This window comes from Adiantum capillus-veneris, chromosome 23, assembly GCF_014529385.1.
Source record: "Adiantum capillus-veneris isolate H3 chromosome 23, ASM1452938v2, whole genome shotgun sequence".
NCBI classification, from domain to species: Eukaryota; Viridiplantae; Streptophyta; class Polypodiopsida; order Polypodiales; family Pteridaceae; genus Adiantum; species Adiantum capillus-veneris.
In genome coordinates, this window is record NC_140953.1 from 56,292,650 (window position 1) to 56,318,776 (window position 26,127).

General features: G+C 40.6%; 1 protein-coding gene across 1 annotated transcript; it reads left to right on the forward strand.

Annotated features, from left to right (window-relative positions):
- Positions 1-14,333: 14,333 nt before the first annotated feature.
- On the forward strand, positions 14,334-15,237 carry LOC147427816 (uncharacterized). Its single transcript, XM_086497185.1, has 3 exons — positions 14,334-14,504; positions 14,817-15,029; positions 15,145-15,237. The coding sequence occupies exons 1-3, from the start codon at positions 14,334-14,336 to the stop codon at positions 15,235-15,237; spliced, it is 477 nt and encodes a 158-aa protein (XP_086353311.1).
- Positions 15,238-26,127: the final 10,890 nt, after the last annotated feature.

The window sequence follows — 26,127 nt, forward strand, 5'->3', positions numbered from 1 at the left end:
TAGATATAACTCATACAAAGTAATCTATATTGCGCTTATTACCTTATGTATGCATAGCCCACCCATGATGATGGTGCCATAAATATGATGGTATATGTGGGGACCGGATTGCCTCCCTTTAGGATAAAAGCTCAAGGTTAATCCCTAGATGATATTACTTGAGATGTGGGATCAGAATATCTTTAAGATATACTACCATGATAAAAATACAAAGATAAATTTGGGAGACAGAAATAAGCATGCTACTCTGCTAGAATAATTGCAGACGTGTCACTTTGAATCATGAATCTCATCTCAGCATTTTGTGCATGATAGCCAAAATGTGCTTATGATTAGCCTACCTTTGCATAGTCAATCATGATGTTATGTCCTAAGGGTGTTTGACTTACTATACATGCTTCCTGTGTGTAATTGGAAAATATTTCTAACTCGAACAAAATAAAAAATGTGAGATACACATCCTTTCCGGAGATAATTAAGAGGATTTGTCATCTCAGCCACGTAAAGCCAAGGCCAGAGGATCATAACAAAAGTAGACGCCCAAGGTACTATGAGATATGAGACCGCTTCCATTGTTTGTTTATAGAGGGGCTACGTCTCCGGATCAGATATACTAGCTCCCTCTATGATAATGACCAAGGACATTTCCACAACTCATATCATAACAACAATACCAAGAAGTCAAAGATAATATGAGGGCACTACAAGATTCATGCAGACATATCTCATGCATGTATGCAGTGCAAATAACACGTCATAGTGATAATACCTAGATAGTATTGCTTGTAGAGGCGCGGGATCTATAATATCAAGATGGGGAAGAATATGACGGTGGGAGAGATATTCTAGATATAACTCATACAAAGTAATCTATGTTGCGCTTATTACCTTATGTATGCATAGCCCACCCATGATGATGGCGCCATAAATATGATGGTAGATGTGGGGACCGGATTGCCTCCCTTTACGATAAAAGCTCAAAGTTAATCCCTAGATGATATTTCTTGAGATGTGGGACAATATCTTAAAGATATACTACCATGATAAAAAAAAAAAGATAAATTTAGGCGATAGAAATAAGCATGCTACTCTGCTAGAATAATTGTAGATGTGTCATTTTGAATCATGAATTTCATTTTAGCATTTTCTGCATGATAGCCAATATGTGCTTATGATTAGCTTACCTTTGCATAGCCAATCATGATGTTATGTCCTAAGGGTGTTTGACTTACCTTACATGCCTCCTCTTTGTAATTGGAAAATATTTCTAACTCGAACAAAATAAAAATGTGAGATACACATCCTTTCCCGAGATAATTAAGAGGATTTGTCATCTCAGCCACGTAAAGCCAAGGCCAGAGGAGCATAACATATGTAGACACTCAATGTATTATGAGATATAAGACTGCTTCCATTGTTTGTTTTTAGAGGGGCTACGTCTCCGGATTAGATATACTAGCTCCCTCTATGATAATGACCAAGGACATTTCCACAACTCATATCATAACAACAATACTAAGAAGTCAAAGGTAATATGAGGGAAGTACAAGATTAGTGTAGACATATCTCATGCATGTATGCAATGCAAATAACACGTCATGGTGATAATACCTAGATAGTATTACTTGCAGAGGCGCGGGATCTATAATATCAAGATGGGGAAAAATATGACGGTGGGAGAGATATTCTAGATATAAATCATACAAAGTAATCTATATTGCGCTTGTTACCTTATGTATGCATAGCCCACCCATGATGATGGTGCCATAAGTATGATGGTAGATGTGGGGACCGGATTGCCTCCCTTTACGATAAAAGCTCAAGGTTAATCCCTAGATGATATTGCTTGAGATGTGGGATCACACTATCTTTAAGATATACTACCATGATAAAAATACAAAGATAAATTTAGGCGACAGAAATAAGCACGCTACTCTGCTAGAATTATTGCAGATGTGTCACTTTGAATCATGAATCTCATCTCAGTATTTTGTGCATGATAGCCAATATGTGCTTATGATTAGCCTACCTTTGCATAGTCAATCATGATGTTATGTCCTAAGGGTGTTTGACTTACTGTACATGCTTCCTCTGTGTAATTGGAAAATATTTCTAACTCGAACAAAATAAAAAATGTGAGATACACATCCTTTCCCGAGATAATTAAGAGGATTTGTCATCTCAGCCACGTAAAGCCAAGGCCAGAGGAGCATAACAAAAGTAGACGCCCAATGTATTATGAGATATGAGACTGCTTCCATTGTTTGTTTATAGAGAGGCTACGTCTCCGGATCAGATATACTAGCTCCCCTTATGATAATGACCAAGGACATTTCCACAAATCATATCATAACAAGAATACTAAGAAGTCAAAGATAATATGAGGGCACTACAAGATTAGTGTAGACATGTCTCATGCATGTATGCAGTGCAAATAACACGTCATGGTGATAATACCTAGATAGTAGTGCTTGTAGAGACGCGGGATCTATAATATCAAGATGTGGAAAAATATGAGGGTAGGAGAGATATTCTAGACATAACTCATACAAGGTAATCTATCTCTCGCTTATTACCTTATGCATGCATAGCCCTCCCATGTGATATATGTTAAGTATAGAGCTTGATTTACCCTTGTAATTTTCTGTGGTAAAAGCGCACATTTGTAAGGCCCCCATTATGAGGAGAATCCATCGTGCGTGAAGGAAAATCACTCACCGAAAACCAAAATTTTCACGGACAAGAATCAGGGGCAACTTTAAAGGCCTCCGGGGTCCTGCAAGTACACCATCACTTGGTGGCTCATTGTACTATGTAACATTCAGAGACGATGCAACTAGAAAAACATGGGTTTATGTCATGAAGAATAAATCCAATGTATTTTCCATTTTTCAAAGGTGGAAAGCCTTTGTGGAGAATGAAACAGGTACCAAGGTTAAATGCCTCAGATCTGACAATGGAGGCGAATATTGCAGTCACGCTTTTGAAAGATTTTGTGCTAGCAATGGCATTCGGAGGCAAAGGACAACCCCAAGGACACCTCAACAAAATGGGATTTCGGAAAGGATGAACACGACAATCATGGAACGAGCACGAAGCATGCGGCTACATGCAGGCCTACCGCTTGAGCTTTGGGCGGAAGGTGTAAGTACGTCTGTGTACTTAATCAATCGGTCACCCTCAACGGCATTGGATGGGGGAGTTCCAAAAGAGGCATTGACAGGTAAACCGATGAATTATGCATTTCTCAAAGTGTTTGGGTATGAGGCTTTCACGCACATAGACAGAAGCCTAAGATCAAAGTTAGATATGCAAAGTCCAAAAAGTGTTTCTTAATTGGCTATGGAGAAGGAGACTTTGGGTATCGCCTATGGAATCCTGAAGATGGTAAAATCTTAAGGAGTAGGGATGTAATTTTTAACGAACAAAATATGTACAAAGATTACTTGGAAAGAAAACAAACAAAAGAAACAGGTGATGAGTACATGGAGCTTGAGGACGGTGAAGACTCAAGGACTACAAACGGTGACAATGTGCAACAACGTCAACCAAATGAGGAGCCTCAACCTATTCCCCGAATATCTACAAGAGCAAGTAGACCTCCAGAAAGGTTTGTTCCTTCCTTCAACCATCTCTTGATCTCAGATTCTGGAGAGCCGGAATCATATGAAGAAGCTATGCAACATGAATCCAAAGAAGAATGGATGAAGAGCATGCAAGTGGAGATGGACTCACTACATCGCAACCAAACATGGGAGTTGGTTGAGTTGCCTAAAGGTAAGCGGGCACTTCAAAACAAATGGGTGTACAAGCTAAAGTAAGAAGAAGGTGGGAAGAAAAGGTAAAAGTCTAGGCTTGTGGTAAAAGTTTTTTCTCAAAAGAAAGGTATTGACTTCAATGAAATATTTTCTCTTGTTGTAAAAATGAACTCAATTAGGCTTGTCTTAAGCCTTGTGGCTGCTCATGATCTAAATCTCGAGCAAATGGATGTAAATACGGCATTCCCTTGGTGACTTAGAGGAGGAAATCTACATGCTTCAACCAAAGGGGTATGAAGTAAAAGGTAAGGAGAAAATGGTTTGCAGATTAAAGAAGAGATTGTATGGTTTCAAGCAAGCATCAATACAATGGTACTTGAAGTTTGATCGATGGATGTTGGATCATGGATTCACAAGATGCAACTCGGATCACTACGTCTACACGGAGAATTTGGGAGATGGGAAATTCATCATCCTAATGTTGTATGTTGATGACATGTGGATTGCAAGTGCTAACATGCAGGACATCAAAGACCTAAAAGAGGAGCTGTCCAAATCTTTTTCAATGAAAGATTTAGGTGCTGCAAAGAGGATACTTGGTATGAAAATATCAAGGGACAGGACGAAGAAGACAATAAAGCTATCTCAAGAAGATTACATCAAGAAGGTACTAGAAAGGTTTGCAATGCAAAATGCAAAACCAGTTTCTACACCTTTGGCTAGTCATTTTAAACTAACGAAGGATATGTGTCCAAAGACACAAGAGGAGATAGCCTATATGTCTAAAGTTCCATATGTTGCAGCGGTAGGTTCTCTAATGTATGCTATGGTCTGGACAAGGCGAGACATTGCACATGCAGTGGGAGTTGTGAGTAGGTTCATGGACAACCCAGGTAAAGAGCATTGGCAAGCTGTGAAGTGGATACTTAGGTATCTAAAAGGGACAACAACAAATGCTTTGTATTTTGGAGGAACTAATATTTTTCTAGAAGGGTATGCTGATGCAGATATGGCAGGTGACAAAGATACTCGAAGGAGCACTACTGGCTATGTGTTCACGGTTGGAGGCATAGCAGTAAGCTGGGCTTCAAAGCTGCAGAAAGTGGTTTCACTTTCTACCACGGAAGCAGAGTATGTAGCAATGACGGAGGCAAGCAAATAAATTCTGTGGCTTCACAGATTCTTAGAAGAGCTTGGATTCAAACAAGACAATTGTGTCTTGTACAGTGATAGCCAAAGCGCTATCCATCTTGCGAAGAACTCAGCCTTTCATTCAAGGACAAAGCACATTGAGGTGAGATATCACTTCATACGCACTCTTTTGGAAGAGGGACAACTAAAGCTAGGAAAGGTGCATACAAGTGAAAATCCTGCAGACATGTTTACAAAGGTGGTCAACAAGGAGAATTTGAGCTTTTTCTCATCTTCAATCGGCATTCAAGGATAAGAAGCCAGAATGGAAAGCAGTCACAGGTTTGGTTTGGAGATCAGTCTCCAAGTGGGAGATTGTTAAGTATGGAGCTTGATTTACCCTTGTAATTTTCAGTGGTAAAAGCGCACATTTGTTAGGCCCCCATTATGAGGAGAAGCGATCGTGCCTGAAGGAAAATCACTCACCGGAAACCAAAATTGTCACGGACAAGAATCAGGGGCAACTTTAAAGGCCTCCGGGGCCCCCGAGACTTTTTTTTCACCGGAATATTCTTTTTCGCTGGAATATTATCGCCGGACGGCAGTTGGGAAGTGGTCGAAAAACAACCGGTCAGTTGGCCGGTGGCCGGTAGTCAATGGCCGATGGCCGGTGGTCGGAAGTCAATGGCCGGTGGCCGAATTCAAAAGAGGACTTGTTTTCTCAAGGGCGGCTACACATGGCTGTCTCTCATAAGAGAGGGCAGCCCTTTTGGCCTATAAAAGGAGGTCATTTCTACACACATTTCATAGTGTGAAGTTGATGCAACAAGGTGAGTGTGAGGTGGTGAGAGTGAAGCAAGGGGGGAGCTCCATTAAGGGTATAATCCCTTTGTAAACTACTTCTTGTTTTGAAGTACTAAAGCCATTGAGTGGCTGCTTTCTCGTGGACCTAGCCCACATTGGGTGAACCACGTATATCGTGTGTACTCTCTCTCTCTCTCTCTACTCTATAATCTCGTGTATATAAATCTGTCTCTCTCTATTAAGTAATCTACTCAATTATCTATTTAGCTACATCTTATTTCCTAACAATATACTACCATGAAACCCATATAGGGGACTCTCATAGACATAGCTACATTGACATCATATGTTACATCAATGGATTTCACGCAATCATCAAGATACATAGAGCTGTCCGTACCAGGTTCCTCGCAGAGGAGGAAAATGATTGAAGATCGGGACATTGGGTGCCTATGAGAGACTTTGTGTGATGTCATTGTCTATTTAGTTGTTTGGTATTTTTATTTAGTTTTCGTCGGAATATTATGGCCGGACGGCGGCCGAAAAGTGGTCGGAAAACAACCGGTCGGTTGGCCGGTGGCCGATAGTCAATGGCCGATGGCCGGTGGCCAGTGGTTGGAAGTCAATGGCCGGTGGCCGAAATCAAAAGCGGACTTGTTTTCTCAAGGGTGGATACACATTGTTGGTATTTTTTCGCCGGCATATTCTTTTTCGCCGGAATATTATGGCCGGACGGCGGCCGGAAAGTGTTCGGAAAACAACCGGTCGGTTGGCCGGTGCCGGGTAGTCAATGGCCGATGGCCGGTGGTCGGAAGTCAATGGCCAGTGGCCAATGGTTGGAAGTCAATGGCCGGTGGCCGAATTCAAAAGCGGACTTGTTTTCTCAAGGGCGGCTACACATGGCTGTCTCTCATAAGAGAGGGCAACCCTTTTGGCCTATAAAAGGAGGCCATTTCTACACACATTTCATAGTGTGAAGTTGATGCAACAAGGTGAGTGTGAGGTGGTGAGAGTGAAGCAAGGCGGGAGCTCCATTAAGGGTATAATCCCTTTGTAAACTACTTCTTGTTTTGAAGTACTAAAGCCATTGAGTGGCTGATTTCCCGTGGACGTAGCCCACATTGGGTGAACCACGTATATCGTGTGTACTCTCTCTCTCTCTCTCTGTCTCTACTCTATAATCTCGTGTATATAAATCTGTCTCTCTCCATTAAGTAATCTACTCTATTATCTATTTAGCTACGTCTTATTTCCTAACAACCGGTATCAGAGCAAGGTTTGCTTGTAGCTAAATTATCTCAAGGAAAGGATTCCTTGAATTGAGTGGGAGTTATGGCGGAGGAAGGGAAGCTCAAGATTGAGAAGTTTAACGGCAAAAAATACCAACATTGGAAGATGCAGATTGAAGACTATCTCTACCAAAAGGACCTCTATTTGCCACTAGGCGGTCTTGGGAAGAAGCCCGCAACAATGGCAGATGAAGCATGGATTGTCCTTGATCGAAAGGCACTGGGAACAATCCGGTTAAGCTTGGCGTCAACGGTGGCCTTCAATGTTTCGGAGATGAAGACCACGGAGGACTTGATGAAGTCACTTGACGACTTTTACGAGAAACCATCGGCATCCAATAAGGTATTTCTTATGAAGCGCTTGTTCAATCTAGAGATGGCAGAGAATGGTTCAGTTGCAGAACACCTAAATGACTTTAACACAAACATAAATCAACCTCGATCAGTGAAAATCAATTTCAATGATGAAATGCCAGCTCTCCTTATACTTTCATCTCTACCGGATAGTTGGGACAGCCTTGTGATGGCTGTAAGTAATTCTATCTCTGGCACAAATACTCTTAAGTTTGATGATGTTGTGGGTGTTCTCCTAAGCGAGGAAATGAAAAGGAGAAGCACAGGAGAATCATCAAGTGCTGCACTATCAGTGGAAACAAGAGGAAGGCTTAAGGAGAGGTTCAAAAACCAAAAGGGTCGTGATGGCTCAAGGCGGAGCAAGTCACGCACAAAGTCAGTTCTTGAATGTTGGAACTGCGGCAAGAAGGGCCACGTCAAGAAGGATTGCTGGTCCAAGAAGAAGAAGGAGACAGAGTCTCAAGACAACAAGCCAACATCGGAGGCCAATGTGGCAGGTAAAGTAGAGCAAGATGCTCTAATTCTCTCATTAGACAATGTGTCTAATTCCTGGATAGTAGATTTCGGGGCTTCATTCCATGCGACACCACACAAGCAACATTTCCAAGACTACACCAAAGGTAATTTTGGGTATGTATACTTGGGAGATGATGAAGCTTGTGAGATTGTTGGCAAAGGTACAGTTTCTGTCAAAACTGCTAACGGAAATGAATGGAAGCTTAAAGATGTTAGGCATGTTCCTTCTCTTCGCAAAAATTTGATCTCTACAGGACAATTGGACGATGAAGGTCACAACATTGCATTCGGAAACAAACGGTGGAAGATCTCAAAGGGATCTTTGGTGGTTTCCAAGGGTGAAAAAGTCGGTACACTTTACTTGTGTACTGTTAGCACGCAACCTTCAGCTTGTGCAGCAACTACAGAAGTTGACAGTGCGGTGTGGCACTACCCACTTGGGCATATGAGTGCCAAAGGAATTCAAATCCTTCAAACAAAGAAGCTTCTACCAGGTTTGAAAGAAGTGGACTTAGAGTTCTGTGAAGATTGTGTTTATGGTAAACAAAAGAGGGTAAAAATTCAAAAATTAGGAAATGAAAGAAAAAATAAAAACTTGAGTTGGTTCATTCTGATGTTTGGGGTCCTGCAAGTACACCATCACTTGGTGGCTCATTGTACTATGTAACATTCATAGACGATGCGACTAGAAAAACATGGGTTTATGTCATGAAGAATAAATCCGATGTATTTTCCATTTTTCAAAGGTGGAAAGCCTTTGTGGAGAATGAAACAGGCACCAAGGTTAAATGCCTCAGATCTGACAATGGAGGCGAATATTGCAGTCAAGCTTTTGAAAGCTTTTGTGCTAGCAATGGCATTTGGAGGCAAAGGACAACCCCAAGGACACCTCAACAAAATGGGATTTCGAAAAGGATGAACAGGACAATCATGGAACGAGCACGAAGCATGCAGCTACATGCAGGCCTACCGCTTGAGCTTTGGGCGGAAGGTGTAAGTACGTCTGTGTACTTAATCAATCGGCCACCCTCAACGGCATTGGATGGGGGAGTTCCAGAAGAGGCATGGACAGGTAAACCAGTGAATTATGCATTTCTCAAAGTGTTTGGGTGTGAGGCTTTCATGCACATAGATAGAAGCCTAAGATCAAAGCTAGATGCAAAGTCCAAAAAGTGTTTCTTCATTGGCTATGGAGAAGGAGACTTTGGGTATCGCCTATGGAATCCTGAAGATGGTAAAATCTTAAGGAGTAGGGATGTAATTTTTAACGAACAAAATATGTACAAAGATTACTTGGAAAGAAAACAAACAAAAGAAACAGGTGATGAGTACATGGAGCTTGAGGACAGTGAAGACTCAAGGACTGCAAACGGTGACAATGTGCAACAACGTCAACCAAATGAGGAGCCTCAACCTATTCCCCGAAGATCTACAAGAGCAAGTAGACCTCCAGAAAGGTTTGTTCCTTCCTTCAACCATCTCTTGATCTCAGATTCTGGAGAGCCGGAATCATATGAAGAAGCTATGCAACATGAATCCAAAGAAGAATGGATGAAGAGCATGCAAGTGGAGATGGACTCACTACATCGCAACCAAACATGGGAGTTGGTTGAGTTGCCTAAAGGTAAGCGGGCACTTCAAAACAAATGGGTGTACAAGCTAAAGTAGAAGAAGGTGGGAAAAAAAGGTACAAGTCAAGGCTTGTGGTAAAAGGTTTTTCTCAAAAGAAAGGTATTGACTTCAATGAAATATTTTCTCCTGTTGTAAAAATGAACTCAATTAGGCTTGTCTTAAGCCTTGTGGCTGCTCATGATCTAAATCTCGAGCAAATGGATGTAAATACGGCATTCCCTCGGTGACTTAGAGGAGGAAATCTACATGCTTCAACCAAAGGGGTATGAAGTAAAAGGTAAGGAGAAAATGGTTTGCAGATTAAAGAAGATCTTGTATGGTTTAAAGCAAGCATCAATACAATGGTACTTGAAGTTTGATCGATGGATGTTGGATCATGGATTCACAAGATGCAACTCGGATCACTGCGTCTACACGGAGAATTTGGGAGATGGGAAATTCATCATCCTAATGTTGTATGTTGATGACATGTTGATTGCAAGTGCTAACATGTAGGACATCAAAGACCTAAAAGAGGAGCTGTCCAAATCTTTTTCAATGAAAGATTTAGGTGCTGCAAAGAGGATACTTGGTATGAAAATATCAAGGGACAGGACGAAGAAGACAATAAAGCTATCTCAAGAAGATTACATCAAGAAGGTACTAGAAAGGTTTGCAATGCAAAATGCAAAACCAGTTTCTACACCTTTGGCTAGTCATTTTAAACTAACGAAGGATATGTGTCCAAAGACACAAGAGGAGATAGCCTATATGTCTAAAGTTCCATATGCTGCAGCGGTAGGTTCTCTAATGTATGCTATGGTCTGGACAAGGCCAAACATTGCACATGCAGTGGGAGTTGTGAGTAGGTTCATGGACAACCCAGGTAAAGAGCATTGGCAAGCTGTGAAGTGGATACTTAGGTATCTAAAAGGGACAACAACAAATGCTTTGTATTTTGGAGGAACTGATATTTTTCTAGAAGGGTATGCTGATGCAGATATGGCAGGTGACAAAGATACTCGAAGGAGCACTACTGGCTATGTGTTCACGGTTGGAGGCACAGCAGTAAGCTGGGCTTCAAAGCTGCAAAAAATGGTTTCACTTTCTACCACGGAAGCAGAGTATGTAGCAATGACAGAGGCAAGCAAAGAAATTCTGTGGCTTCACAGATTCTTAGAAGAGCTTGGATTCAAACAAGACAATTGTGTCTTGTACAGTGATAGCCAAAGCGCTATCCATCTTGCGAAGAACTTAGCCTTTCATTCAAGGACAAAGCACATTGAGGTGAGATATCACTTCATACGCACCCTTTTGGAAGAGGGACAACTAAAGCTAGGAAAGGTGCATACAAGTGAAAATCCTGCAGACATGTTTACAAAGGTGGTCAACAAGGAGAAGTTGAGCTTTTTCTCATCTTCAATTGGCATTCAAGGATAAGAAGCCAGAATGGAAAGCAGTCACAGGTTTGGTTTGGAGATCAGTCTCCAAGTGGGAGATTGTTAAGTATGGAGCCTTATTTACCCTTGTAATTTTCAGTTGTAAAATCGCACATTTGTAAGGCCCCTATTATGAGGAGAAGCCATCGTGCCTGAAGGAAAATCACTCACTGGAAACCAAAATTTTCACGGACAACAATCAGGGGCAACTTTGAAGGCCTTCGGGGCCCCCGAGACTTTTTTTTTCGTCGTAATATTCTTTTTCGCTGGAATATTATGGCCGAACGGCGGCCGGAAAGTGGTCGGAAAACAACCGGTCGGTTGGCCGGTGGCCGGTAGTCAATGGCCGATGGCCGGTGGTCGGAAGTCAATGGCCGGTGGCCGAATTCAAAAGAGGACTTGTTTTCTCAAGGGCGGCTACACATGGCTGTCTCTCATAAGAGAGGGCATCCCTTTTGGCCTATAAAAGGAGGTCATTTCTACACACATTTCATAGTGTGAAGTTGATGCAACAAGGTGAGTGTGCGGTGGTGAGAGTGAAGCAAGGGGGGAGCTCCATTAAGGGTATAATCCCTTTGTAAACTACTTCTTGTTTTGAAGTACTAAAGCCATTGAGTGGCTGCTTTCCCGTGGACGTAGCCCACATTGGGTGAACCACGTATATCGTGTGTACTCTCTCTCTCTCTCTCTCTCTCTCTCTCTCTACTCTATAATCTCGTGTATATAAATCTGTCTCTCTCCATTAAGTAATCTACTCAATTATCTATTTAGCTACGTCTTATTTCCTAACAATATACTACCATGACACCCGTACAAGGGACTCTCATAGACATAGCTACATTGACATCGTATGTTACATCAATGGATTTCATGCAATCATCAAGATACATAGAGCTGTCCGTACCAGGTTCCTCGCAGAGGAGGAAAATGATTGAAGATCGGGACATTGGGCGCCTATGAGAGACTTTGTGTGATGTCATTGTCTATTTAGTTGTTTGGTATTTTATTTAGTTTTTTGCCTGCCAATTTATGGATCATATGATCATGATGATGTACATCTCATAGGTCTTTTAGGTCCTTTGCTCACGTTACATACATCTCTCTCTCTCTCTCTCTCTCTCTCTCTCTCTCTCTCTCTCTCTCTCTCTCTCTCTCTCTCTCTCTCTCTCTCTCTCTCTCTCTCTCTCTCTCTCTCTCTCTCTCTCTCTCTCTCTGCCTTATGCGACTGTCTTTCTTAATTTTGTTGGATTCCAATTAATGGTGCTACCAGTGTCTCAACTTAATATTGTGCCGTTTAAAAATGCCGATCGAGGCCAAGGGGAAAGGGAGGAATTCCGCCCCAAAATAGACAAAAGTAGTGTAAAAACCCAAAAAATAACCTAATTTCTAAAATTTTCTCCTGAGAAAATAAAGGAAACGAATTTTGTACGATTGGAACAATAATTTTCCCCGAAAACTGGACCGTGCTACACATTTCAACTTCAGATATTTTCATGCCAATATATGGATCATATGATCATAATGATGTACATCTCATAGGTCTTTTAGGCCCTTTGGTCACGTTACATACATTTCATCTCTCTCTCTCTCTCTCTCTCTCTCTTTCTCTCTCTCTCTCTCTCTCTCTCTCTCTCTCTCTCTCTCTCTCTCTCTCTCTCTCTCTCTCTCTCTCTCTCTCTCTCTCTCTCTCTCTCTCTCTCTCTCTCTCTCTCTCTCTCTCTCTCTCTCTCTCGGCCTTATGCGATTGTGTTTCTCAACCTTGTTGGATTCCAATTAACGGTGCTATCAATGTCTCAACTTAATATCGTGCCGTTTAAAAATGCCAATCGAGGCCAAGGGGAAAAGGAGGAATTCCGCCCCAAAATAGACAAAAATAGTGTAAAAACCCAAAAAATAACCTAATTTCTAAAATTTCCTCTTGCAAAAATAAAGGAATTTTGTATGATTGGAACAATGATTTTCCCCAAAAACTGGACTGTGCTACATGTCAACTTCAAATATTTTCAATTCGAAAATTTGGAGGTCCCGCCGGTGCGCACAATATCAATTCCTGCATGTACTACACGCCTGCTGTACTGCATGGCAGTGCACCGTGATATGTGTTGCACCCATATATCGGGCCTGCTCGACGAACAAACACCATGGCAACCAGCAAGAACGTGAAGTTCGATTCTCGAACGATGCCAAATACTCACGTCTGTCGTCTGGCCTCCACGGGCCGCTGTAGCGCTGCTTAGCATCCCTGGACCCTAACATGATTATGTACCTACGCGCTGTGCGCGGCTTCCTTAATGTTCCTGGCCTTCCTTGAAAGTTCCTTCTCTTGGCCAAAGGCCTTGGCTTGGAAGTTGGGCCGCCTTGCGGAATCACTAGACCCCAAACGTCCTCTCTCTCGCTCTCTGTCTCTCCAAGCACCGCCATTAATGAAGGAGAGCCGGCACCTCACATCACGTACTGGCCAGAAGTTGGGACTCGCATGCAGAGTTGGCTCATGAGGCAGGATCTCTCTCTCTCTCTCTCTCTCTCTCTCTCTCTCTCTCTCTCTCTCTCTCTCTCTCTCTCTCTCTCATACCCGGAAAAGAATCAGTGATCACTAACTAGAGCTTGACCTTGGAGACGCGCGTATAATTAGTCTCGCCCCCAAAACTGTCCTCTCTCTCTCTCTCTCTCTCTCTCTTTTGTGGCCTGTAGTAGCGCCCCCAGCTAGTGTGTAGATATTGACGTGGTCTCTCAGTCTGGGGCAGCTCTGTTATGATTTTCATTAAGCAGGCTAATATTACAGCTACAACTTACCTTGCACCCTCCCTCTCTCTCTCTCAAGAGCGCACACTACACACTCTCTCTCTCTCTCTCTCTTTGAGCGCTGCTTCTCATGTCTTGCACTACTGCCCGCATACTTTGCTCTTGAAGGCCACGACACCCTGCACTACAGGAGCACCCTTGCTTTGCTTTCTCTTAAAGTTGAAATCTAGGATCGCTCTATATACCTCTCCTAGCGAATAGCGATCTCAAAGCGTCGTGTGGTCATGCCGTACAATCCACAACATTAGTGCTGCTCACTAGTATACAACGGAAAAGAGGAAAGGCTTGCCAAGTAGATCAACCACATCATACGTGACGGCTCTGATGGACAAAAAATGTGTAGGAAGGTAAGCAATTTTTTTAATATGTAGAGAGAGATAGAGAGAGAGAGACAGAGCCAACAAAAATTTATACTTTGCATTTTTTTTTAAATGTATAGCACCGATCAAAGCATTGGAACTATTGCATTGTGGGATAATCGGAGAGTAGTAGCTTTTGTCGAGGAGTTTTGTGCGACAAGGGAGTACTCTCAAGCAGTGTCATCAAGTGGCATGAATGGCAAAGCGCTCTTGTACATGACATTGGAAGGCTGGATAGAGCTTGGAATGACAAGCTTCTCGCACCGCCACATGCTTGTAGGATGGAGCAAGCATGTCCTTAATGACAATCCTCGTTCATGCACACATGAATCAATCATTAGGAGAGAGCCTCCAAGCGTTATTCAACGTCCAATCGAAAATGGAAACCATAGCCTACTCATGTTGCATGAGATGAAGCATCTTCATCCCGATGCGGTTCCGATAACGCATGAACGTGTTTTTTATCCATCCATGGTGAAAAATAAGTATCCTCCTATAGGAAAAGATTTTCTAAAAATATGTTGGGATAAACAAAACTTTTCTTACAATAAAAGCATGAACAAAATTAGAGGGTGGTTCAAGGAAGGTTTTGGAGATTTAGGGAAGGATGCATTCACACAAATTAATTTGCGAAAAGATCCATTGACCGCAAACAATTTGATGGAATTCATTAAGGGAAACATGCATGACTTGAAAAGTCTAGTGTTTTCAAAAGATGTAAAGCTCGAGTGGAGAGCCAAAGACGTGTACAACAAGGTCCTAGAATGGAGACATGCACAAAGAAATCCAAAAAAAAATTCTCAATTGGCAAATTTAGGGGGCGGTCCTTCTTTGCTTAGCCCACTTACTATTGATACAAGGAGACAACGGTGCTATCCCTCACACGATTGCTCCATGGAAGCACTCAAGGGTACCTCCATGCTCCAATTCATGAAGAGTGCTCTTCACTTGGAGGATCCTCCCAAGGTATACATTATGAATCTCTTTTAATTCTGTGAGTTGTATGTGTGTGTGTTTCCAATGTTTCCTAGTTTGTGAGTTGGATTTTGGTCATTTGTCTTTCATGTTATGTTGACAAAAGACCTTCACGAGTTCCTCAAACATTAAGCATGGTGATGCACAAGCTTGCGGTGAGAGATGTCCTTTTGAAGAATCTTTCATTCATGAGGTATAAATGCTATGAATATTACCATGCCCATACTATTTTCTAGTTTACCAACTTGACACTTTGGTATGTTCTTACTTGTTTAGCCAAAGGACACCGCCTATGTCAATCCCACAAGCTTATCATCGAATGATAATCATGTAAATGAAGATGGAGAACACCCTTTTATGGAGACTTTTGTGGAGGATTACTACATTCCAGAGCCACCGGATGGGAGTGTTAATATAATGGTATGATACACATTATGTGCATTTGTAGACATGAATACCTTTTTTTGTTCACTTTTGTCTTTCACAATGTCATAGCTATCTTGTGTGTATGCTCTCTCTCTCTCTCTCTCTCTCTCTCTCTCTCTCTCTCTCTCTCTCTCTCTCTCTCTCTCTCTCGGTATAAAGCTTGAAGATTGTGGCATCATAGCACGGCAATAGACTAGTTACCATGATAGTAACACTATAAGGATGGCTAGAGTACAAAACATGTTTTTTAGTCATCGGATTACTTTGTTTTTTTTATAATGGTCATATTAACATGGTGTAAAATAGAATGGAGAAATTAGAAAAAGTCTTTGCATAGACCTTGATTGCGATGACATGGAAATGGAGGATGACATGGTCATGCTTGAGACACGAGGATCAAAAGAAGAGGTGGGCCACATTAAAAACATTGTTAGCTACATCACTCTTGGTTTAATCATGACACTAACTTCTACATGTTTTCTTTTGATGTGGCCAAAGACTCATGGTGACTACATGTGTGAAACTTTGATGTGCACCTATGAACGCAATCCTCCCAAAAATGACATGCTCATGGGGTCGGGAGGTTTAAATCCATTGGTAAGACCTTCAATGGTAATCTTAGTTTGAATGACCCATTTTCTTTGATGGTGGTTTTTTGAATTGATGTAATTACCATTTTTTAGGACAAGGGGCTTCAAACTAGCTTCTATAGCATCCCTTTACACAATGGAACTATCCTTGAAGTGGAAGAAGCCACATTGGATGAGGTGAAAAAGCACCATGTAATGCCAACAAAGAACAATAGAGTTGTTGTTGGAGTGGAAGAAGTCACAAATGCAAAGGTGAAAAAGCCAAGTGATGTGATGAGTGGCGAATTTCAAATTACTTGTATTAAGTATTAAATCTAAAATCTTTTAACATACCTAATAAGCTCTTCTAATCGCTAATATTTTCTTGGCAAATGTGTAGCATGAGACAAACTTGGATGAAACTACTTCCACCCATGTCATAATGGACTATAAGGATGAAATTGTGTTGGGGTTAGAGAATGCAAACATGAGGGTATGAAGAACCTTTTTCTTTTTTAGAGTCGTTAATGTTTCTTCATTGCTTTTGGAATTGTGATGCTTTATGGGATACATTACCACTCCATTTTTTGAAATTGTGGATCCTCTATGTGCTACAGCCTTGTGAATATCCTTATCAAAGGGAAAAGGAATCAAAGTTTGCAAGTATCAACAAGATGATGGTATGTTCTTTAATTTGAGACAAGGTACAAGTATAGCTAAGAATGATTTTGAGAATTAGGTGAATCTAAGAGAAAGATATCACATCTTATGAGCTCTTAGGCTAAATACTTTTGCATCCTTTGATGGGCATGGCTCTACAAATCAGAATGCCTCTAAAAAGAGAAAGGTATATGCTATGCACTCATTTAATTTCAAAGCTTATGCAAAATGATGTAAGTTTGTTATTATCTCTATGTATCACATTTTTACGTGCTTATTTATTTGTTAATTTGTAGATCTTTGATGACCTAACAAACAACCATTTTACTAGTCCCAAGGCACATGGGGTGTGGGCTTCACCTTATGCTTTACATATATTTGTTTATGAAAAAATAGACAATAATGGTTATTGTAGGCCACTCTATTCAAAAGAGTATTGAATGTGCTAACTATTTTTACATAATTTTGAATAGAAATTACCTACAACAAGGTTCTCTAGGCCTGTAAAGGCTCCTGCTAGGTTCAAGGATATGTTAATGGAGAATGTAAGCACATTTTAATTAAGTTCTATTGCTTATGATTGATATATGGTGTTTCTTCTTGTTTTACCAAACTTTCAAATATTCTACATGAATAGGTTGATCAAAGCCACATGAGTTCACTTGCAAAAAAGACAATGAAGAAGAGTAAGAATGACACTTGCACTTTGAGCAAGGTATAAATGTAGGTTCATAAGATTTCTTATCCTTGAGAGGTTTGCAAGATCATGGATTTTTTCTCTCTTCTAAACTTTTAGGTTATTTATAGTTATTGGCAACAACAAAGGAGATGAAAAATAAAGAATTGATCACGATTGCAATGAAGGAAATGGGTCAACATGACATGGATGAGATGTTTGGAAATTTATGGAAAGCCGTCAAAGAGGCGCGTAGATCTAACAAGTCTTTCTTCAAAGATTGCTCCGTGAACATGGATCAATCTATTCTTTTGCAATACTACGTAGCTTGGACTCAGTATAGTGGTTCTTCTCATTGCATATGAAAGAAATGGGACACTTAATTGATGGGATCTTGTTATACGTTGCTTCTTTTTCTATCCATTGTAGCTTAGATTCAAAGGTGTTGTACTTTTGATTTATTAGACAATACCCTTTGCTCGATATTTCAAGCACATTGGATTCTTACGTAATATGACCTCTAGCTTAAGCATGATATCTCTTTTCCAAATATTCACAAACAAAGTGAGTGTAAACTTAGATTTAAAATTTAAAAAGTGTAAGTGTTGTTTGGTTTCCTAAGTACGCACCACATTTTTTCTAACCTTTGCATGCCAATTATTCATGCATATTATCATAGAATTACATGCCATTGGCTCTTGTTTAGGACTCATGTCATGCCAGTTCAAGTAAAAAAAGGATAAACCATTTCCCTTTGTAAAGATTGATAATAACATTTGGATCTTGCATAAATAAATATGTTTGTCAAGTGTGACCTAGTTATGTCTCATAGTAATGATTAGATTAGCTTGGATCATATAGTCTTTAGGTTTCTTTTTTTAAGACATAGATCTTTTGCATACAATCATTTTAAGGAGCATCTCTAGGTCCCTGCATTGTCACGATGACAATCTTGGTCTCACTTCTACACCCTCGAGTTGCAAGTATGGTTCTTGGTTGGTAGCTTGTGCCATGGCCTTTTTGATAATCCAACAGTGGAGGGTCCTTGGGAAGGGATAAGAGAGGATATAGAAAGGATCTCTCTCTCTCTCTCTCTCTCTCTCTCTCTCTCTCTCTCTCTCTCTCTCATTTGAGCCGTTGTTCATTTTAACCTTGTTGACAATGGCCAACTGTGACTTCAAGAAATTTGGAATAAACTTTTCAACTTCACTAATTACATAATGTTTTCCTTTCAAGCACAAACAAATGGGTCATTATATAAGTCTCTAGTTTTATTGTAGATTATGTTTGTAAAATTGCCATCAACCTCTTTTGTAGATCAACAAAAAATTATAGCTATAGGCAACAACAAAAATAAACATTGATTACACAGAGGCCAAAGGAACTTTCTAAACAAGAAAACGATAAGCCTTTGGCACAAGCAATCCTTGTGTATTGTTAAGTGCTATATTCTAAAGTGCAAGGGTCTATAAGAACTAGAGGCAACTAAGAGGCATGGATTTTTCACAAGATAAGTTTTCTACCCTCTGGTAATGAATAGGAAAATGAACGTGAATTCTAATATGTGAACTTACATATGTCTGCCTACTTTCTCAAAAATGCATAAATATGGGGAATCTAAACCAGATTCTTTCCTCACTCTCAATCTCTTGGGTTGGTGCTAGTGGGTAGATGTCTCCTCCATGCACATATTTTGATCTATGTCGCTCTTTGCGACAGTGGTAGTGGGCATGTGCCTCCTTTCTCTATGCTTTTAGTGCGCCTGTGGCAAAGGTGGCAATTGTCAAGACAAAGGCAAAGATCCGTCTGATGTGCACTCTATACATGAGTTTTGGAGTGTAGTACCATAACTAGTCATATACAAATTGAAGCAAGATGGCAATAGGGCTTATCATGGGGAGATAGGCTTGGCAGTGGCTGCTATGAGAAGTAGCTTGATAACACTAAGGCTCTTGCTTTTAGCCATGGACATTGTGTGGTATGTAGAGCTGGCCAATACATCTTTAGCTCGGGCACTCAACTTAAATAGGTAGGGCATAGGAAGCATGCAAAATCTTGGTGGCTATGAGCAAGGGAGGGAGAGTACATGATATATACCACAAGGGCACAGATTCCATGAGTGCATGAGCTATGCCAGCCAATGTTTCTTTTGTAATCAATAGACTAAATTGTCTCTCTTTTTCTCCCACTATTGCTATCTCTTTGTGCATCTTGTGTTTATGTTGAGACTCGAGAAAGGGTCTGGCGGGGGAGAGAAGCAATCGGGAAGGGGGACGGGGATCTGAGAGTATGTTGGCAAGCTGCACAAAGGGTGGGTTGGAGACAATAAAATTCCAAGGAATCTTTGAATAAATAAAGTCTCATTTCCGACAAGGGAACTTATCCTCCACATTTGTAAAGTGGGAAAAGTGGAGCCAATTTTTTCCCTTGTGGTAAAACTCATGGGTGTCCTTTTTCCCACTTGGAGCTTTTTTTTCCCTCATGGTAAAACTCATGGGTGTCCTTTTCCCCACTTGGAGAACTCAATGTTCCCTGCATTTTTCCCATTGGGAAAAGTTTGTCTCTTTTCCCTTAACAAATCGGAACATGGGAAAAACTTTCCCACGAGTAAAAAAATTTCCCTCTTTGAGGTGCAATCTAAACCATCTTTCCCTTCATGTTTCCCGGTCAATAGTGGGATACAAGATGTGAAAAAACTCCCTTTCCACACATGGGAATAAACTAAAAGTTTCTTGTTGAAGTATGTAGTGTAAGCAATTCTCTGATTGCCTCTAATTCCTTGGCATAATTACTTCGTTCTGATAGAAACCATTGTTGAAATCTTTCGTCTTTCTCAGGATTAGGGAGAGTTGGAATCATCCCCCCTAAAAGAAGAGCACCTCGAGGTTTAGTACTTACCTGATGAGCAACATCTCAAACAGAAAATTGTATGGAGAGATCAGGTAGAACTGAAAAAGGTGTTATCTGAGAGACTAGATCTATGCCAAGAGTAAGATCAGTATTTGGATGAGGGTGCAGATATAGTGTAATCAGAAACTTGACTCTCTCAATAGTAATCTTACAAGATACAACCTTTTCAATTCGGCCTCTGGTATTATTGGCATAGGAAACTGTGATACCAGAAGGGAGTAATTCAACCAAGTGAGTTGGAACCAAGGCTTGGTTAATATAAGACATAACCGATCCGGAATCCCAATATGCATCAACATGAAATGATGGGATGTGAGGAAATTTAATCCAAACCTCAGAGTAAAATTCCCCATTAAATTTGGTGTCAAAATGAATGATATCACAAACATTGATGATATGATCAGGTACCCATTCACTAATGGGCTCCGTAGCAACCTGATTCATTGCTACTAAGTCATTGAGATTAGTGGCAATAACATAATTCTGATCCCGCTTGGCTTCAATAGAGGCTAACTGAGATTCCATGGACGTTAAGCGCTGGCTTAATCCTTTACATTCTAGATGCACATTTTGGATAGAATCTAGGATAGCCTTATCATTCTTACTGCATACCTGTATGAATTCGGCTGCATGCTCCATAGGCGAATGGCGAGGGATAGTAGTAGCAGAAGGCTCCATAGATGGTTCTTGAGGGACAGAAGTTGAAACGGATGCATATGCAGTAGCCCTGGTTGGTTGTCTAGTAGAAGATGGGTGACCACCAGAAGTTGATCTCTGATTCATTTGTTGTTTCAATTTTGGTTGATTGACAATGTTGGCAGTTTGTTCGACCATACTTCTGAATAAGGGAAATGGATGATACCTTTTTTGTTCCTTCTTTGACAGATTCATTTTCATAGGCCTAGAATCCTTATGCCATATGTCTGATTCTTCACTTGTACTGGTTGTGACTTCGTCTGTAGAAGAAGAATCATATTTAGCATTTCTGGGAAAAGGATAAGGTTTCCTTACCATGTTGGATATTTTTGTGAAGCTGTCATTGGCTAGGCTGTCGTCGGAAAACACAGGTTCTTCAGAGGGGGTAGACGTTGAGCTCGATTCTTCAGTAGAAGAGTTGGATTCATCCGAGTCATATAATGAGTATTGCCTGACAGGGAAGTCCTTCTTTTGTAGGACGTTGCAGTAAATGACTTCATACTCATACCTGTCTTTTAACACACCATTTCCAAAAAGTTTCTTCCTCTTTGGGCAGTTAAGAGCGATGTGACCAGGTTTTCCACAAATGTAGCATTTTACCTGTTGTCTTTCTTCCTTGTTGAGCTTTCTCTTCTTTCTAACTACCTTGTACTTTTTGCCAAAATTATTTCGGTGTAGTTTGACTTTGCACTTGCATTCTTCAGCCTGCCTGCATCCAAACTATTGGGCTTTAGTTTCCTTGGTGCAGAAGCTGGAGTTGAATACTTTGACTTTCTTGATGTCACGCTTGACTCTCAGTCGAGCACATTCAAGATCAGTAACTTCATTGATAAAAGAATTGATTTGGGAAAGTGAGATGTTTTCATGAATATGCAGTCTAGCAGCTTTAATTCGTTCCTTAATCAAATTTGCAAAAGATTCAGGAAAAGAATTTACATAGTATTGCATGTATTCAGTCTTGAAGTAGCCACCTAGAAATTGGTACATTAGCTAGGTCATATGCTGCTGATATTTCTTTATCTGAGTAAGATCAGAGAGCTTATTGCGAAAGAAGGCCTCTCTGTTGCGATGTTGGATCTTGGTGGTAGATCCTAGGAATTGCATGACTAGAGCAGCAAAGAACAGAGATATTACATTATCAAAGTTTTCTCTGCCTTCAAGTCCTCCCTGCATTATATAAGTTTTACTTTCAACACTCAAATGGTCCCACCATGCTCTCAACCTACCTTGAAATCCAGCCACAATCATAGAGAGAGATTGTCTCTGAGTTAACTCCTTATACAAGATGCCATAGTGAGCAGAATTATATATAAATTCAAATACTTTCCAGATCTCTTCCTGTGTAAGACCATCTACATCAAGAATGGTCATATCCCCAATCTTACTTACCCCTTTTAATCTAGTAGAGGAAGAGGTAGGCTATTCTACCTTCATCTTTCCGGTTGCTCTACTGACAGGGTTCATAATTCTGGCTTCTTCATCAGTACTGATAACTGATTCATCGTCAGAAGATGCTGTCAGGTCTGGAAATATATGTGGTATCTGCACATCCATCTCATCTAGCTCTATGTCATCATATTTGACACAAGAGTCATCTTGTAGGACAATCCAATCAATATCTTCAAGCAAAATGTTACGAATTTCTTCTCCTAGTTGCTGCCTTTGTACCCATGTCTGTACCTGTGCATTTTCCCCCCAACGAAAATTAGGATCAAAGCCATCAGCGAGATCCTCCTCAATAAATGGAGACATGTGAGGTGGAAATTGATCGAAAGATTCAATGTCTAACTCTTGTTGAACTGCAGAAAACATTCTTGGGAATGTTTTGTCTTCACTAGTACCACCAAAAGTGATAACTAGTTGTTGTTGAAGCTTAGATTCAGGAATGAATACTAGTCTAGCAAGAGACAGAGGTGAAGTGAAGACTGCTAGCTTAGATAATACCTGGTATTGCAAAGCAGCCAGCTCTTTAATGGCATTGGTATGCCAATTTGACGCAGCTTCCAATGGTTGTAATCTTGAATTCGGAGAAGGCAAGATGTATGGTTGACTGGTTGACATATCTTTATCATTGATTGCCTCCTTGGTGAGACATTCAATTCCATTGATGGCGAAGTCAGTGGCAATTATGCGATTGCAAAGCTTGCATCTAAACAGACCTTCAAAGTCTTTGTAGGTCTCTGGATGTATGCACATTAGCTTTGGACGACCTTTACTTGAAGACACTGCAGAGCTAGTTGATGCAGTCTGATATTGAGATGGGGCAAGAACAGAAGAAAGTTCTCGCCTTGTCTTTGATTTACCCAGAAATTTGTACTGGTCTGTTAAGCCTAAACGCTTAATCTTCATGGGTTCAGGGTGATGAACTTCATTTATGAGAGTTTTGGAAATATTCAATTTCCATTCAACAGGAAACTGGACTTCCTGCCCCTCCACCATTTGAGGTAGAGTGCCCAAAGTAGTATCATCTACTTTCATAACTATATTCTGTCCTTTTGATGATTCCGAATCCTGTAAGTATCCAGGATTGTAGACAGAAGGGATGCATGTATTCACTGTGCGAACAATCATCCTATAGGCTATCTGCAGGTGATCAAGAGTATTCTTCATGTCAAGACCATTTGTCTTGATCAACAAGGATACTACTTCATTGAAGTATCTATCAGATAGGCTGCAGGGGAAATTAGGGAAACATTTTATATATATAGGACCATTGGCATTAGGAAAAATATGAACCCTCTAGGGGCCCTTTGGGATTAAGGTTAATAAGAGGCCAGCCAATAGGGAGAGTTGGAATCATCCCCCCTAAAAGAAGAGCACCTCGAGGTTTAGTACTTACCTGATGAGCAACATCTCAAACAGAAAATTGTATGGAGAGATCAGGTAGAACTGAAAAAGGTGTTATCTGAGAGACTAGATCTATGCCAAGAGTAAGATCAGTATTTGGATGAGGGTGCAGATATAGTGTAATCAGAAACTTGACTCTCTCAATAGTAATCTTACAAGATACAACCTTTTGAATTCGGCCTCTGGTATTATTGGCATAGGAAACTGTGATACCAGAAGGGAGTAATTCAACCAAGTGAGGTGGAACCAAGGCTTGGTTAATATAAGACATAACCGATCCGGAATCCCAATATGCATCAACATGAAATGATGGGGTGTGAGGAAATTTAATCCAAACCTCAGAGTAAAATGCCCCATTAAATTTGGTGTCAAAATGAATGATATCACAAACATTGATGATATGATCAGGTACCCATTCACTAATGGGCTCCGTAGCAACCTGATTCATTGCTACTAAGTCATTGAGATTAGTGGCAATAGCATAATTCTGATCCCGCTTGGCTTCAATAGAGGCTAACTGAGATTCCATGGACGTTAAGTGCTGGCTTAATCCTTTACATTCTAGATGCACATTTTGGATAGCATCTAGGATAGCCTTATCATTCTTACTGCATACCTGTATGAATTCGGCTGCATGCTCCATAGGCAAATGGCGAGGGATAGTAGTAGCAGAAGGCTCCATAGATGGTTGTTGAGGGACAGAAGTTGAAACAGATGCATATGCAGTAGCCCTGGTTGGTTGTCTACTAGAAGATGGGTGACCACCAGAAGTTGATCTCTGATTCATTTGTTGTTTCAATTTTGGTTGATTGACAATGTTGGCAGTTTGTTCGACCATACTTCTGAATAAGGGGAATGGATGATACCTTTTTTTTTCCTTCTTTGACAGATTCATTTTCATAGGCCTAGAATCCTTATGCCATATGTCTATTCTTCAGTTGTACTGGTTGTGACTTCGTCTGTAGAAGAAGAATCATATTTAGCATTTCTGGGAAAAGGATAAGGTTTCCTTACCATGTTGGATGTTTTTGTGAAGCTGTCATTGGCTAGGCTGTCGTCGGAAAACACAGGTTCTTCAGAGGGGGTAGACTCTGAGCTCGATTCTTCAGTAGAAGAGTCGAATTCATCCAAGTCATATAATGAGTATTGCCTGACAGGGAAGTCCTTCTTTTGTAGGACGTTGCAGTAAATGACTTCATACTCATACCTGTCTTGTAACACACCATTTCCAAAAATTTTCTTCCTCTTTGGGCAGTTAGGCACGATGTGACCAGGTTTTCCACAAATGTAGCATTTTACCTGTTGTATTTCTTCCTTGTTGAGCTTTCTCTTCTTTCTAACTACCTTGTACTTTTTACCAAAATTATTTCGGTGTAGTTTGACTTTGCACTTGCATTCTTCAGCCTGCCTGCATCCAAACTGTTGGGCTTTAGTTTCCTTGGTGCAGAAGCTGGAGTTGAATACTTTGACTTGCTTGATGTCACGCTTGACTCTCAGTCGAGCACATTCAAGATCAGTAACTTCATTGATAAAAGAATTGATTTGGGCAAGTGAGATGTTTTCATCAATATGCAGTCTAGCAGCTTTAATTCGTTCCTTAATCAAATTTGCAAAAGATTCAGGAAAAGAGTTTACATAGTATTGCTTGTATTCAGTCTTGAAGTAGCCACCTGGAAATTGGTACATTAGCTGGGTCATATGCTGCTGATATTTCTTTATCTGAGTAAGATCACAGAGCTTACTGCGAAAGAAGGCCTCTCTGTTGGGATCTTGGATCTTGGTGGTAGATCCTAGGAATTAAATGACTGGAGCAGCAAAGAACAGAGATATTACATTATCAAAGTTTTCTCTACCTTCAAGTCCTCCCTGCATTATATAAGTTTTACTTTCAACACTCAAATCGTCCCACCATGCTCTCAACCTACCTTGAAATCCAGCCACAATCATAGAGACAGATTGTCTCTGAGTTAACTCCTTATACAAGATGCCATAGTGAGCAGAATTATATATAAATTCAAATACTTTCCAGATCTCTTCCTGTGTAAGACCATCTACATCAAGAATGGTCATATCCCCAATCTTACTTACCCCTTTTAAGCTAGTAGAGGAAGAGGTAGGCGATTCTACCTTCATCTTTCCGGTTGCTCTACTGACAGGGTTCATAATTCTGGCTTCTTCATCAGTACTGATAACTGATTCATCGTCAGAAGATGCTGTCAGGTCTGGAAATATATGTGGTATCTGCACATCCATCTCATCTAGCTCTATGTCATCATATTTGACACAAGAGTCATCTTGTAGGACA